The sequence below is a fragment of the Spea bombifrons genome, chromosome 4, assembly GCF_027358695.1.
Source record: "Spea bombifrons isolate aSpeBom1 chromosome 4, aSpeBom1.2.pri, whole genome shotgun sequence".
In the NCBI taxonomy this organism is placed as follows: domain Eukaryota; kingdom Metazoa; phylum Chordata; class Amphibia; order Anura; family Pelobatidae; genus Spea; species Spea bombifrons.
Window position 1 is genome coordinate 25,481,831 of NC_071090.1, and position 17,124 is coordinate 25,498,954.

At 36.4% G+C, this 17,124-nt stretch overlaps 1 protein-coding gene across 1 annotated transcript in view; it reads left to right on the plus strand.

Moving 5' to 3' along the window:
• The first annotated feature begins 617 nt into the window (after positions 1–617).
• TGFBI (transforming growth factor beta induced) overlaps positions 618–17,124 on the plus strand; it is a 29,581-nt gene continuing 13,074 nt past the window's right edge. Inside the window, exons 1-10 of the mRNA XM_053461944.1 lie at positions 618–804; positions 1,239–1,337; positions 10,514–10,578; positions 11,290–11,447; positions 11,576–11,740; positions 12,266–12,412; positions 14,042–14,186; positions 15,246–15,458; positions 15,967–16,101; positions 16,887–17,032. Of these exons, the coding sequence (XP_053317919.1) occupies positions 686–804; positions 1,239–1,337; positions 10,514–10,578; positions 11,290–11,447; positions 11,576–11,740; positions 12,266–12,412; positions 14,042–14,186; positions 15,246–15,458; positions 15,967–16,101; positions 16,887–17,032 (1,392 nt within the window). The 5' untranslated portion in view covers positions 618–685. The remainder of the gene's footprint in view (positions 805–1,238; positions 1,338–10,513; positions 10,579–11,289; positions 11,448–11,575; positions 11,741–12,265; positions 12,413–14,041; positions 14,187–15,245; positions 15,459–15,966; positions 16,102–16,886; positions 17,033–17,124) is intronic.

Genomic DNA, 17,124 nt, shown 5'->3' on the forward strand with positions numbered 1-17,124 from the left:
TTTGAGGCAGGGCTTAACTTCTAAGGTGTTTAGGAGCCAGCTTTATTTTGTTTGGAGGCACTGCAATGAGGGATGTAACTATAGTGTAACATAGCACACAATGTTAAGTGACAGCGAAACATTTTTAGGAGCCATGGAAGTTTTGTCCACGATGGGTTAACAAACCGGTAGTGTTACAATATTTATAGCATCCTCTTATGGCAGTGAAATAGAGTTAACCATTTTGGACTAGGAACCAAACTCATGTTGGTGTACGTTTTTATCCACAGGAGCAATATTACTAAACATGGACAAAGGAAAAATAATACTAGGATGAGTAATGTGGTTTGCAACGGTTATCCAAAATATCTACTTAAGTACAAAAGGAAATATGCAAACCAGTGGTCAATAACTTAACTAATGTCTGCTGTCTGAACAAAGCAAATGACAGGCAACATTAGCTGGCCCTAGCTATTGTGGCTCTGATTTTTTAAAACTCCTTTTAGATACACAGCCAAAAAGTTACATATTCCCCTAGGAGTCAGCTTGGAAAGTCAGTCTCAGATTGCACCAGTAGCCTTCTCTTTTTTTCCCCCACCCATTCCAGCTCTCGGTCTATTTAACACAGCACCATTTATATTTCCTGGCTTTTGCTTCAGGGGCTTTGTGAGTTCAGGACCTGCACATACTCACTAGCTTTCCCAGAATGAATGGTATTGTATTACTGAGTCTTACAGTTATATTACTGGTTACATTTGTGAGCACAGCAAGGTATCCTTACCAGCAAGTCTTACAGCACAGCCGGATCAGAGGCAGACAACATGGGTAAGATATCTATAGATAGATAAATATATTATATATTTTAGTTTTGTGAATATATAATACATAACAATTGCTCAAAATAAACATTTGCATGCTAAGCTTGAGTAAGTTATAAAAAGCAGTTTCTGATTATGACATCAATGTGTATTTAAATAAAAGTTATTTTAATAATTGCGTGCTATTTATACAGGCTTGCATCGATATTTTTTTTAATGAAATACCTTTTCTTATTTTCTCAAATATAATTTAACTGTCCATATCTACATTGTCCTACGTAGTTTGGCTCATTCAAAACACACTTAAATGTTTAAGTAAGCCAAAACCAAAAAATTATATAACATTTTATCTTTTTTGTGTGCATATTAGCACCGTCCCCATACTTCTTCTTCTTCTTCTTCTTCTTCTTTTTTTTACTCATTTTGTGATTTTACTTTTAGCCCCAATGTATGTGCAGTGCAGAAAGTTTCTGGAACCAACAAACAATACTACGCAAACTGCAAGCAGTGGTACCAGAGGAAGATATGTGGGAAATCAACGTAAGTTACCTCAAACGATTATAAACTGAACTGGATGATGTCCAAGTTTGTCATTACACACATTAACTAGGCAATGAACAATATACAGATGTATGCATGTATGTGAAAGGAAGCCTATGGTGAGATAATATCTAAGTATGAGTTTGTTTTTTATACAGGTATATTGAGTTGCAAAAATGAATGTTCTAAAGATACATTAGTAACATATTTCATTCAAGGTTCCATGTCTGGTTGAAACAAGGTTGTATGTTGTCAAAAGTATTTTCTACTTATGTGTTCTGCTGTGTACCTTGGCCTGTTTCTGTGCACCAATGTATTGTTTACAATGCCATCAAACATTGTCTACAACAGAGTGAGTCAAACTGTGTTAAATGGGGAAAGAAGAATAAAGGAAGCACGAGATAAAATTAAAGTGAAATGCATTCTCCAGCAGATGAACAATAGGTGTTTAGATTAGTGGTTTCCAACCCAGTCCTCAAGCCACACCAATCTGTCCAGATTTCCCAAAAATCTCCAAATGAGAGAGATGAACGGATAATAAATCGAATTCCCCCTTTTCTTTTGGGACTGGAAAACTTGAGCAGGCGTGTTTGTAGCTGAGGCTCTGTCTTCTGCTTCAGCTATAACCACTGAAAATCACTTAAAACATTAGCCACATGTTTGGTTTAAGTACTCCTGCAGCTGCTTCACGTTAAACAATACAGTAAAATGCCAGTTTTAAAGAGACAGCAAGACTACCCCCCCCAAAAAAAAAAAAAAAAAAACAGTTGCGTGCAGAACTAGGACTGCAGCTTTGGCACAGCTTGTACCCCAGTTAAAATGAATGTATTGTATCTAGCCCTTAACAAACCAACTAGATGGTTACAGGATGAGCAAAATAAAATTACTTTTAAAAAATGTAAAAAAATGTAAAAAAATTTTTTTAAAAAGAATGCAGTAAAGTGGAGTGTACAGAATGAACAGGAAGTTAATTGTATATTGTTGTTGAGGAGGAGCGCAGTTACATAATATACCCCATGTAATAAATGTTTTGAAGCAAAGTATCCTCTGAGTTCTCTCTTTCTGCTCAAAATGTGCTTCAAAATATAGATTGTCAGCTTTGCAATACATTTAGGCCTACAATATTGATTCAAATGTTGGTTTTTATCAAAGTATCTATAGAAAGTTCTAATATACTTCATTTGCCAAAAAGGTGTCATTAACAACAGCCACATTTCTTGGATGACTGCCCAAACTCTAATCTCTTCTACAGAGCAGTAGTTAAGACAATTTCTTCTCAAAGCAGATTTTCCTTGTGATTCTTAAATTGTTTCCTTTGGCTTTTAAGCCAGAAACATACAATTTGCTTAAATCTTGACCTATTGAAACATACTGACAAAATATTATGGAGAAAATAATGACTTTCCTGCTTACAACTTTGGTTATCTATACAGACTATCATTGTGTACAGCATCCTAAATTATAATCCATGAAGACATGTTGAATATATATGATAGAGTTGTCAATGAATAATAAACAGAAAAAGTGTGCCCGTTGCCAACTAATGGCTACCTAAAAATACCTTTGCAAGATAACAGATTTAGCCACCACTCCAAAGTACTCAAACAAAGGTGAGTCCTAAAACTAAATATTGTTACTTATATGTAGTTAAATCACTTCTAATATATTGCTTACCAAAAGGCCTTCATATTTTACATATACAGAGACACTCCTACATATTATAGATTTCTCTGGACATTGTTTGTGGAGCACTTATGATGAGGTGGGATTCTAAACCCAAAGCCTGGTCACGCTGGCCTGAATTATAAGGGAGTGCTGCTGAAGACCAAATCGCATACACTCACTGGCCACTTTACTAGGTACACCTGTTCAATTGCTTGTTAACATAAATAGCTAATCAGTCAATCACATGGCAGCAACTCAATGCATTTAGACATGTAGACGTGGTCAAGAAGTTCAAACCAAGCATCAGAATGGAGAAGAAAGGGGATTTAAGTGATTTTAAACGTGGAATGCTAGTTGGTGCCAGATGGGCTGGTATGAGTTTTTCAGAAGCTGCTGATCTAGATTGTAAGCTCCTTTGTCCTCCTATGTCCTGTCTACCCATTGTACAGTGCTACGGAATTTGATGACACTATATAAAACAATATATAATAATAATAATAATCTACTGGGATTTTCGCGCACAACCATCTCCAGGATTTACAGAGAATGGTCCGAAAAAGAGAAAATATCCAGTGAGCGGCAGTTGTGTGGATGAAAATACCTTGTTGATGTCAGAGGTGAATGGGGACTGGTTCAAGATGACAGACAGGCCACTCGTTACAACCAGGGTATGCAGAATACCATCTCTGAATGCACAACACATTGAACCTTGAAGCAGATGGGCTACAGCAGCAGAAGACCACAATGGGTCTGTAACGGGTTCACCAAGAGAGCTGTAGTAACTCCCAGAGATCACCCACATGTATCCTCCTGTTGTCCCCGGAATCACTTCCAGCACCAGCCAGCATGTGCACCTTGGAACCTTGCTATGTGTACCCAATAAGTAGACACAACTACCTTGAACTGAGTACAGCAGGAATGAACAGTTTATTGATGTAAAACATAGACTCATATATCCAGAGAACCGCATTAACATAAATTAACAGATACATGTAGACAACCCAACCTTTAATCCCCTTTAGCTACTGAATATCCCCCTGGTAGCCATCTTGTTAATGGGATTACTTTACACAATGGAGTTCCTGCCTGTTTGGCAGCCAGGCTGGAGCCATCTCTGAGTACTTTGGGCCCCTGTATGACAGGTCATTCTGTCACAGGGTCCTACTCCTGTTGGCTAAGAACAGGAAACTGAGGCTACAATTCCCAGAGACTCACCAAAATTGGACAATGGAAGACTGGAGGAACATCGCCTGGTCTGATGGGTCTTGATTTCAGCTGTGGCATTCAGATGGCAAGGTCAGACTTTGGCATAAACAACATGAAAGCATGGATCCATTAAGCCTTGTATCAACGGTTCAGGCTGATGGTGGTGGTATAATGGTGTGGGGGACATTTTTTTTGGCACACTTTGGACACCTTAGTACCAATTGGGCCCCTTAGTACCAATCGTTTAAACGCAACAGACAGAGTATTGTTGCTGACCACATCCATTCCTTTATGACCAAAGTGTTCCAGTAGGATAATGCACCATGTCACAAAGCTCACATTATCTCCAACTGGTTTCTTGAACATGACAATGAGTTCACTGCACTCCAATGGCCTCTAAAGTCACCAGATCTCAATCCAATAGAGCACTTTTGGGATGTGGCTGAACGGGAGATTCGCATCCTGGATGTGCAGCCGACAAATCTGCAGCAACTGCATGATGGCAAAAGGGGTACCCAGTACTTGCAACGCGTACCTAATAAAGTGGCCAGTGCACCTTATTTCTACTTTTATTTTTTCCCCTTCTGTGGTGGGTTTCCCCTTATACCATAACATTTTTAATGGAAATGATTAAGTTAATGGTAAATCATTTAAAATATATATACGTCTATGCTGGATAATGTCAATTGTCATTTATCTAATTCAAATTAAGGTTTGGAATGATATGTGTAAAGTTCCATTTAATTATAAAATTGGTTAATGCTTTCCTGGCCAAAAGTATGAATGAGGAAAACATTTACTCAATTTCTTAAATAATTAACATTTACTTAATGTATTTGTAAACATTTCAATATCTTTGCGGCAATTATGAGTTAGAAGGCATATATTGCTGTTTCAAAGACTTGCATTATTTCCACAGTTAGTATACGGGTTTGTACAAAGTACATATTTATGGAAAGTAGAGAGCCATTTGACCACCAATCTTTGCTAAAGCTATTAGCTATTATTTTTTATTTTTTTAAAGCGATTTTGTTTTAGCTAGCATTTTTGCAAGTGCACAAAAAAATCACCAAAATGGATTCAGCTGATCCATGGTGAATGGAACCTCGTTGTTAGTAACATGCATTTTCCATTCATAAATGGACTGTACGATCACGATGCACACAATGACTTTGTTTCCACAGAAGCAAAGACAGTTAGCTTTTTAGAGGTTTTATTTTCTTAATGGTAGAATGTATCATTTGCAATGAGCAAAAATATACATTTTTCGCTACCGTGAAAAAAGATATTGTGGTATTTTGTATTGTAGTAAACTAATTTGTTCATTATGTTTAGTTGTATTAACGTTAACAAATAGTTGGCCGTATGATAAGAGGTTCCTTTCCTGTATAATTGCTCCAGGGCCCCCTTAATCTGGCCATGACTCCAGTATTCCAGGAGATTTAACAGGTCAGGAATTCTGTATGTCAATGGCTAAAGACACGTCACACAAGCACAAGGATTGGAGTGTGCTTCCTAGGCTTAGGAATTTGTTGTCAAACTGAAGTCTTTGTGGCCTTCCTTGGTTTTTATAAGGATTCCAGCCTTTCTTAAAAGAAAAAAAAATACAAGAAACAAAACATAGGTTCTATTGTAAATTTTATTGTATCTGCTCCCTCAATCCTACTTCCAGTGATATATAGCTCGCTCAATGAAAATCTGTTACCTATATTAAGTTTGCCTTAGTTCCTTATATAAGCACTTGAGTTGTGTTGGACCATTAAATTGTTTGATAAGATTGAAGGCCTGAACAGCAAACACTGCACTGGAGCTCTGATATTTCTAGTTATACCATTCAAGACTGAGTTCTCACAGGATCTGCTTTTCTTTTGTTGAATAAATTCCTATCTTTTTATCTATGTGCTTAGCATATGGTGCAGTTACACGGAGGAGTTGGTAGCTATGCTGTCCCCTTGGACAATGAAAAGGATTTCTTTATGCAAGCAGTTTCCACATGGAATTTTCAATGTCTAGACGCAATGAGCCTGGCTTTGTAGCTCATATTATTAGAGTATGATAGATACAGTTTTATATAACAGAAAAAAGCTATGTTCCTTTCTTGTACTCCAATTTCTATTTATAAATCATTATTTGAAACAATAACTAGTACATATATATGATCCGATTTTAAATGTATCAGTAACATTAACATTGTAAATAAATTTTTACTAAATTAATGTTATTTGATTAAAATATTGCAATTTCTGAAGTGTACTTAATAATGGGGAGATGCTTTTTAGTGATAAATAACCATGGCTTCTTTTGTGTTTATGATGATGTCACATGTGGTACAGCTGTTCAGCAGTATTAGTTTTGCACATAAATTATGATGATGAGGTGATGAACTAATGGTGTCAAGAGAACTTCTGACCTGTGATTATATAATCTTAGATGCCTATTAAGGGGCTAAACATATCTTTTCAACCATACTTTGTAACTTTAAGAAGTTTTAAAGACATGAGTGTGAAAAAAGTACTTGATTTTTGTAGCACCACTTTAACCTAATGCCTGGAAAGAATAACTGTACTGTTGGCAATAAAAATAAATTCATATGATTCAGTGTTTTATTTGGAAGGCACACTTCTTTTCATAAGTTGTACTTGAAAAGAAATTGGTTTAGTACGTCAAAAGAATAGGAAAAATAGAAAATGTTAAAGGGACAGAAAAGTGTCTAAGAATTACTTAAAGGGATCTTCCTATAGAAACATAATTTCTTCTAAAGGTTAGCGTTGACAAACAGTTGGTTTCATTTCAATAAACCTCCTTTTTCTGCAGACCTAGAGGCTGCCATTGTCAGTCGTGATATTTTTGTGACTTTCCCTGCTCAAACACAGAGAGCATATGATTTATGGCAAGCTAATGAATTTCACTCCTCCTTAGACCTTCAGTAGTCAGAGTGTCTGGCTAGGTAATTAAGACTGAGCCATTTCATGGCTCACTGCTTACCACAAGCAGTATGATAATTAGGTTGTTTGTCTTATCATAAACTTAGCATCAGTTTTCATGAATAACTGTATTACTGTTATATAGAAACATAGAATTTGACGGCAGACTGGAACCATTTTGCCCTTCTTGTCTACCCATTTCTCTGATTTTAAGACTCAGACATTAATCAGTCTTTGGTTTCATCTTAGATTTAAGATAGCTTTATGCCTATTCCATGTATGTTTAAACATTTTAGCGACCTGACATGAGAAAGGACCATCTTTTATGGGACAGGGAAAGGTTGTAGTTGTGGAAGCAATGCTGTAAACTTCATGTCTCACCCTTCGTGTGGGTATGCTGGAGTGCATTCTCCTCTGACATCAACAAGGTATTTTCATTCACACAACTGTCACTGGATATTTTCTCTTTTTTGGACCATTCTCTGTAAACCCTAGAAATGATTGTGAGTGAAAATCCCAGTAGATCATCAGTTTCAGAAATACTCATACCAGCCCATCTGGCAACAACCATGCCACGTTCAAAGTCACTTAAATCCCCTTTCTTCCCCATTCTGCTCGGTTTGAAATTCAACAAGTTGTCTTGACCATGTCTATATGCCTAAGTTGCTGCCATGTAATTGACTGATTAGCTATTTGTGTTAACAAGCAATTAAACAGGTGTACCTAATAAAGTGACCAGTAAGTGTATATTATGACCCCTTTTGTGGTCTTTATTGAATGACCTGACTGAGCATTCTTAGTTTATGAATAATGTATTTAATTATTATTAATGCTTTTATATAGCACTATCATTCTGCAGCACTGTTCAGTTGGATAGCTTTCTGTTGCTATAGATTTCAGTCGTGATCGATTTTGTTTTATGTTTGAGTCATGATGTATATTTTGTTTGTCAGTCCCCAGGCCTCCAGTTACCGTGGAGATAGCTCCACAGTGGTTGTCCTCCCTGATGAGCCCAGGGATATGGTGCCATATCCCAGCACTCCTCCTCAGATAAAAGTGCCCCACTACCCACCCACTTCCCCATTAAAAATAGTGCATGTCCCAGCAACATTAATCCCAATGACTTGCCAAATATTATGGTTACATAAATGCCACTGGTTAACATGTTTCAGCTTAGCTATTATTGCATAAGAACAGATGATACATCCACTTTTATATAACATTTTTAAGAGTGCATTTTCCAGATTTATCTTCAGGGATAAACACATATAAGATCATAAACTCTCACTGGATGTTTAAGCAATTTTTCCAGTGATATAAAGCGAAAACAGATGGATTTACTCACACACTCTGGGAATGGTTTTACCTGACACTGGTGTGGTAAAGGATTATGTAATGAACCACACTTCCTGGATCATATTGTGAATGAGAAAGTCAGTCTCTAACTGAGTTCCATTGTTTGTGGGTGGCCTGACCATTAAAGCCTGGTTATTTCTTTTTCATTTATTGTAAATGTAGGCTTTCATATTTAATTGAGATTGTTGAATTATCAAGTGATAATTTTAATCTAATTTGTCCCATCGGATCAACAATGGTTTAGTATACATACTATTTCAGACAAAAATACTAACATCAATTTTCTCATTCCTCAATTTGAGAGAACAATGGTATGTACTTACCATTACTAATTTGAGTATTAGCTATATTAATGTTGGTTTTATGCAACATATGGAGTGAAACTAGGAAGATGATTTATAGTCTATGGGCATACCTTTTTTCAATTTAAAATTTTGTATACTAAAATTTACTTTTTATCCGGATAATGTGATTGGTGGGCTGTAGTTAGATGTTATATGTAATATCATATATACATAATAGTATTGAAATCACTAACAAACATAAGAACATACTGTATCTAAAGGATTACCTGCAACTGATGACTAACCTACTGAACATACAGAGTATATTCTGTTTTTACTCAAAGTGGCATTCTTTGTATTTTTCCTCTGTAATCTTAACATCCTCTTTCTATAACACAACTTTTAATGTATACACATGCACACCAGCTGGCTGATGTAATGTTATAGTCTAAAAAAGTGCCATCATGTCTCTTTTCCTTTTATTGAATGGTCCAAAAGAAGGGCAGATCACAAGATACAGAAATCCAAGTCCCGGCACCCCAATGTTTCTTACGATAGCAGTGTAACACCTAATGTAGGGGACAAACTATGTTCTTCCTCATGTGTTAATTTTGTATTTCCTTAACAATTTTTCATAAAAATAAGCGGTGGTAGTAACCTACTAATCTTCTACATACCAAATTCATTAACAGTCGGTACCATTAGTGCCAGGTTTAAGTGGCCAACTTGTGCAAGAATAAATCTTTGGGGCCTCTTGAAGGGACCTTCATCACATCCTTAATTCAGAATTATAATTAATATTGTACAACCTACATCTAATTTAATACATAGAACAATATGCTTGCTTATTATTTCAACTTTGCACCAGACTTGCTCTTCATGCATAACACCCAGTGCATAATGTTATGATTTGTTTCCCAAACCAGACCAGAACTGGCCACCTGGTTAACCTGGGAAAATGCTCTTTGTCTGTTTCCTTTGCTGCTATGCACATGGCAGATCTGGTGTGTTAATGTTGAGCCAGGTACTCTACACATTGCAGCTTTTGCCTTAAAGTGTCATGGCCACTTTTCTTTCCCAGTCTGGCCCTGTTCCAGACATATCAAAAAGCATAAACTGTATTCACAATTCAGTAATTTGTTTACATAAACAGTCTGGTAAACTAAGGTGACTGCAACAGAATTCAGTTTGAGTTGTTCAATTTGTCATAATGCGGTGAGCTATCACTGAAAAGCTTGGTTTGCAATAGCATGTATTATATAAACATTTGAAAGAAGAAGCGGTTTAAAATGTACGCGCTAACAATTAAAGATGGTGAGTTTTTTTGCTTTCTTTTCCTACTAAACAAGAACACTCATGTACATATATTCAGCTGTATTACCTTGACAGGACTTGGTAAAGTTGAGGGCCAGATCAGCCCTTCCCATTGGAGAAATATGCTAGTGTTTGACCCTAATAATGTATAGAATGCATAGAGAAATAATAGTTAAATAAGTGTTTTAGATATCGATTTAATAGGATAAAACTACATATAATAAAGTCCACATTTTAAGCATTGGTAGTAACATTTTCTGTGTATACACTGTATGTACAATTAAAGTAGATAAAAAAAAAATAGCATACAATTCCTGCAACTTGGCATGACCGTATAAATAATCTTTGAACTATAAGTTGCCCCATAAGTGCATGCTGCTATATGCTGCTATTACTTTAACTTACAATCTATTTTCTGCTTTTGTAGAATAATCAGCTATGAATGTTGCCCAGGGTATGAAAAAGTTCCAGGAGAAAAGGGATGCCCAGCTGGTAAAGTCATTTTTTTTCATTTTATGGTTTTATTTTAAACGAATTTGTTATGTGTGCCAGAAGGCTTACAGTTTAGGGCTTACGTGTACATAAAACCACAAAATCTTCCATTGAAAGGCCCAAAAAGGAGTTTGCCAAACCATCCAAACTCAAATACAAATGTTTTAAAAAAGTAGCGGGATGACGTAGCCACCAGAAGAATGTTCCTACTGAACAGATTATTACATAGCAACCAGAAGAGCTGTCTAATAAAATAGGAACCTTCCGCTGTTGGCAATGTGATAACACAACTTGTGTTGCACCAGAATTGTTCTTTGAGAAACCTGAACAAATTTGGGCCCTGTGGCTACTCTGAAGGTCTGTAGGTTTTTCTCTCTCTCTAAAATGTACTTTTTCCATTTGTCCTGAAGTTCATCTATGCTTTATGTTTTAATTTGTTAGATATGTTATGTATAACACATATTTGACATGTCATTGATATAATGTTTATTTATTATAAGATTTATGTTCTTTAAATATACCATTTGCTTTAAATAAGCATAAAATATTTGAAATTGTTTAGAAAACAAAATTCATGTTTTAGAACAAATAGCATATTTGATAAGTTTGTGGGTTACTTTATTTCTTAACTAAATATTTAATATAAATAGTACCTATGAAAGATTCCATTGTGCAAGCAAGCAGCAATTTTTATTATACTCTCTTTATTAGCCCTGCCTCTATCAAATATATATGAAACCCTGGGTATTGTTGGAGCAGCTACTACACAATTATACTCAGACAGAGCCAATCTGCGACCAGAAATCGAAGGTCCTGGAAGTTTCACCATCTTTGCACCAAGCAACGAAGCATGGGCTGCTCTGCCAGCTGTAAGTATACCAGAATGCTGTAAAGTACATGGTATAATCACTGTTTCCAATAATGTAGAATAAACACTTCAAACGCTTAGGAGCACATCTGTTTTAATGTGCATAACTCACCACATGATGTTTTACAGGAAATATTAGATGCTTTAGTGAGCAACGTTAACATTGAGCTTTTGAATGCTCTGCGCTATCATATGGTGGACAGACGTCTCCTTACAGATGAACTAAGACATGGAATAACTATACCTTCAATGTACCAAAACCTGGACATTCATGTGCACCACTATCCCAATGGGGTAAGTGATTACTTAGTATGTTTGGGCTTTACACATAGAATATCTGCCTGTCTCTTTTTAAGGGCTGGTGTAAAGGTGAGATCATTCCAAGCCTGCATTACATCACCATGGTATTATGTATAGATTTGTCCTCATTATCATATTATTGGCTTAAAGTCTCTGTTTAAATATCAAACCAACTCCTACCACTATAGACACATATTGTCATATTGGTCCCAGATAGGATAGAACAATCAAGTTTGTAATGCCTTTTTATTGGACCAGCTTTTTAGAAACAAAGGTAACTTCAGATGTACAGGACAGAGGTGCACATACATTATATGATATATATTACGCTAAAATGGGGCTTTTTAAATTTTGAGTGCTTATGTGGCTCTACTTTTATAATACTTTATGAGCAGAGCGCTGCACCACTTTTTCTTGAACTATTATTAACCATTATTTACTTAATATATAACATTTGTTCAGGTAAATCTGCATGTGCCTATGTTCAGTCACCATTAATACAAGCATGTGTTTATTTAGATTGTTACAGTAAACTGTGCAAGACTGATAAAGGCTGATCATCATGCTACTAATGGTGTAGTCCATGTTATTGACAAAGTAATCACTGCAGTAACAAACAACATAGCCGAAGTTGTGGACACGGAGGATAACTTAGAAACACTAAAGGTAAGATTATTTTAATAGATTTCAACCTTAACTTGTATATATGTGAGGCAATTCACAATAGTTGTTTTGCCAAGGAAAAAACATGTTTATTATGACCATTGCGTGGAATCTTTATTACTTTTTTATTATAAATATGAAGCTGATTATTTTACGCTGCCTGAGAGGGCTAATATTATTGAGCCAGCAACAGTTTGTAGTTTTCTATAACCGTAATCCCAGTCTATTTCCACAAATGTCAGCAGCACAGCAGGTTAATGGCATTGCCTTATCTGTGGAAGGAATGTTTATGAGAACATTCTTGTTGTTCAAGAACACATGTTATTCATTAGAATTTTGTCATGTATCTTAAGAAAAAGAATAAATTATGAGTTTTCTCCCCGTAAGGAAAACCCACTAAAGCCAAGCTGAATTTGTAAGGCAAAATAATTGTGCAATAAGCAATACTTATATTTCAAACGTCCACTCCACTCTACCTTTGGATTTGACCTCCTCAATCTAAGATGAAGTAGATGTTTTTAATTGACAGGCATAACCGTAGCTATTAGTACTGGTCTATGTGCCAGCTGCTGTAAATGAGGGCCTTGTGACATGATTTAGGCTGGTCCAGTGTGTAGGGCCACCATAGATCTGCCAAATAGGAAGTGGTAGAAATTAGACCAGTGCAAATGGGGGAAAAAACATTGAGACAAATTCTTCAGGTTAGTTTTTGGCCAATTCTTTTCGTTCCCTTTCGCTGAAAATTCAGGGGCGTTTTTAACCCCTTAACATCCAATGCCTGGCACGTAATTTCATTAAACAAGTTTACATCACTTTCTTCTCTTAAACGGTGTTGCTGTAATGCCTCGATGTTGAGGCATTCAGCAACACCAAGATCGGAATCAGAATCGGCGTTTTAAGAAAGTTTAGGAGGTGTTCCACAATCACCTCCTAAACTTCAATGGTGTCGCTGAAATGCCTTGATAACGACAGGGGATAGGGACTGTGTTGGGGGGCAGGGACTGTGATGGTGGATAGGGCTGTGGTGGGGGTAACTGGTGCTGTAGTGGGGGTAATAGGGGATTTGGTGGGGTAACAGGGGCTGTGTCCTAGTGGGGGACAGAGGCAATAGGGACAGCAGAGCAGATTATATATATATAATATATATACATAATTAGTACACTAAAAAAATATATACTTACCTCAGAAAAGATAAGGGAGTGGAAAGGCTGTCCACGGGCTGCAGCAGGAAGAGGGGAGGAGCAATCAGAGAAAAACTTTATTCAGCTGCCACTAGGAGCAGACAGCGAAGCAACTTGCTTTGCAGTCAGGGAGTAATGCTAAAGTACATGCCGGACCAGAGGCTGTCTGCCCTGATTATTGCGGCCGCGGTCCTGACAGCCTGCGGCTCGTGGTTTGCTGCTAGAATGTGTAAGGCAGCCCCAGGAAAGTGACATTTTCCCGGTATGCCTCCAGTCCTGCCCTTACCCTCCGCGACCCACTGAAGACAGGGTCGTGACCCACTTTTGGGTCGCGACCCATGAGTTGAGAACCACTGCCTTAAAGCCAGTCTGCGTTACAAGTAATTTCACCCATCCATGAAAAGCATGCACAATGATTTCAATAAGCTTTATTAAATGGCTTCATTTTCAGGCTGCCTTGGCTGCTTCAGGACTAAATACACTCCTAGAGACTGAGGACAAGCAATACACACTTCTGGCTCCTACTGATGAAGCATTTAAGAAAATCCCTGAAGAAACCTTAACCCGTATCCTGGGTGACCCAGAAGCACTGAAAGGTAATATGTTCTTAATATGGAGCAGAATGCGTTAAATACAAAGATTATATGTGTGTGTGTATATATATATGTATATATATATATATATATATATATATATATATATATATATTGGATATTATATACACACACATATATATGTATATACATATATATATTGGTTGGACATGGTTGGATGAGTTTGGTGTGGAAGAACTTGACTGGCCAGCACAGAGCCCTGAGCTCAACCTGAAATCAATCGAACAACTTTGGGATGAACTAAAAAAGGAGATTGCGAGCCAGGCCTTCTTGTCCAACAAGAAGGCCCCACAAAAGCTCTACTGGATGAATGGGCAAACATTCCCACAAAAACACTCTTTTGTGGAAAGCCTTCCCAGAAGAATGAAAGCTATTTTAACTGCAAAGGGGGAACCAACTACATAATAATGTCAATGTATTTAGAATTCAATGTCATAAACGTACCTGTTGTTGTACCTGGTGTAATCTCCATATGTCACAATATATGGGGATGAAGGCATACATATTGGGGATTCTGTCACACTATATGACCATATACAAGTTCTGCTTTTTCCAAAACCATATGGCTATGGGATCGTGTCCAGCCATTTTCCTGAGCCCATTTCAATTTCTATCTTACTCCCATGTGTAGATGGATGGAGAAGTAAGTAAAAGAGGGAAACATCTACACAAACATCACCTAAGGCATTTGATCTATAAAGATTGCAATATTATGTGTTGGTTATCTACAGGAGGTCTGCTCAGGGTTAGGATGAATAAACATTAGGGATGAATTTTCATCTCCCATACCATGTAATTAATGAACCGAATAGAATGCATCCCAATCTTTAGGTACTGTTTGTGTTCGAGCTAATCTGCTTTATTTAACAAATAATATTTCATTATTACTATAGAATATCCAAGCCCTTCGGAGTTAAAATTAAATAGTTCCCTACTACTTACTTAATACATTTTCACAAAAAGATGTACTGTTCAATAAAAGTGTTGTCTAACTGAACATTTTAAGGAAGAATTTAAAATATAGTTGTTTTCTCTATTTAGATCTCCTACACCACCACATTTTACGTTCTGCTCAGTGTTCTGAAGCAATCATTGCTGGATCTTCCATGGAGACTTTGGAGGGCTCTTCTCTAGAAGTTGGGTGCCTCGGGGAAGAACTTACACTCAATGGAAAAGCAATTATTTCCAAGAAGGATATATTGGCCACTAATGGTGTTGTTCACTTCATTGATGAATTATTAATACCAGATGCAGGTATGACTGGTTTACAACAAAATATTTCTTACTTGTATTAAAACACCCCAAAAACTTGGGTCACTTGAAACAGTGTGATTCACAAATAGAATCCTAGTTAAATTGTCAAAGCTATTTTTTCCCTCCCACTTGGAATTATGTTTGACGACTCATGCTGGCACAAATAGTCTTTGTCCATTGCAACCAAGGGAGTGCAGACCTCAACATGATTAGACATCAGCAGGAAAATTCCACTGGTAAACTAGACTATGATGGATGATGGCCTCCTCTCTCTCCCCTGCCAAGACAAATGTTAAATGGAGGTGGTGAGGGATCAAAACACTACTTCATTATGCTACAGATCTCTTTTACAACTATGGTGAAAAAATACTCTGAGCTAGAGATACTAATGAACAAAGAAAGTAAAGAAAAAATATACACTGTTTATTCTGCTGGGTTTATGTGACTTTGTCTGACTTTCTGATTGTCATAATCTAGTTGCATCTCTTTTGGGTATTTCATTTTTCAGCAAAAACCTTAACTGAACTAGGAAAAGATTCCGATGTTTCTGTTGCCATCGACCTCTTCAGACAAGCTGGTCTAGACTCTCATCTTGTAAATGAAAGGGTGACTGTCATTGCTCCACACAACAATGTGTTTAAAGGTTTGTCTCTTCATAGGATTTTAAGATATATATGCATATAAATGCCAATGCATTGTTGCTTTTTACAGTTCCAGTAGAAAAGTATTTTGATCATAAACTGGGTGTCTGGGTAGCGTTAATAATTATAAAGCCAATGGCTAAGACTGAAAGAAGAAATGACTATTGATTTTTAATGAAATATCTACATGGGTGTACAGAAGCCCTTTATCAGTAACCATTACTCCAAGTTTAAGTTTAAAAGACAAATGAATCATTTGAAAACCCTTTTGCACAGCTACAAATTTCCTTGTTTTCCATGAAAAAAGTGACCCCAAATTTTTGAATGATAGTGTAAATATAAAATATATCTATTATCAATAATCATATTGAATAGCAGCTTATAGCAGATTTATAAATCTGATGCCCGGAGAACTGTTTATAGAGCATGTTACTTTAGCTGTTTGACCATTTTTTTTTTAATGATCAGTCATGTAAACATATTTTGCAAAATGATTTTTATTGCAAAACAAACACCACTTTTGAAAAAAAAAGCCAAAATCAAAATACTTCACAATTTACCAAATGCATAATAATAATTCTACCTTCCAATATCATAACCCATCCCTTTCCGCTAAACTTGATATGACAGTATGTTCTGTAAATCTCCATTTCTTCATTACTTAGACCCTCTGGAACTTCTGTTTGATGATTGTCATTTGTAATCTTATGCAATATGGGATCTTTCATACATTCAATGTTATATGTTTCAAATATTCTTTGATTTGTTTGTTTATATAATTTATTAGATGGAACACCCAGAATTGACAGAGGCTTGTCAAACTTACTTCAGAATCATATTATAAAAGATCAGCTTTCCTCCAAGTACCTTTATCATGGACAAGTTCTAGAGACAGTTGGTGGAAAAAAACTTAGAGTATTTGTATACCGAAATGTAAGTTCCTAGTTTACTTTATGATAAATTCAAACAATAAATTGTTGATCCTAGATTTTTTTTTTATTATCTCTTCAGCATTGCGTTTATTC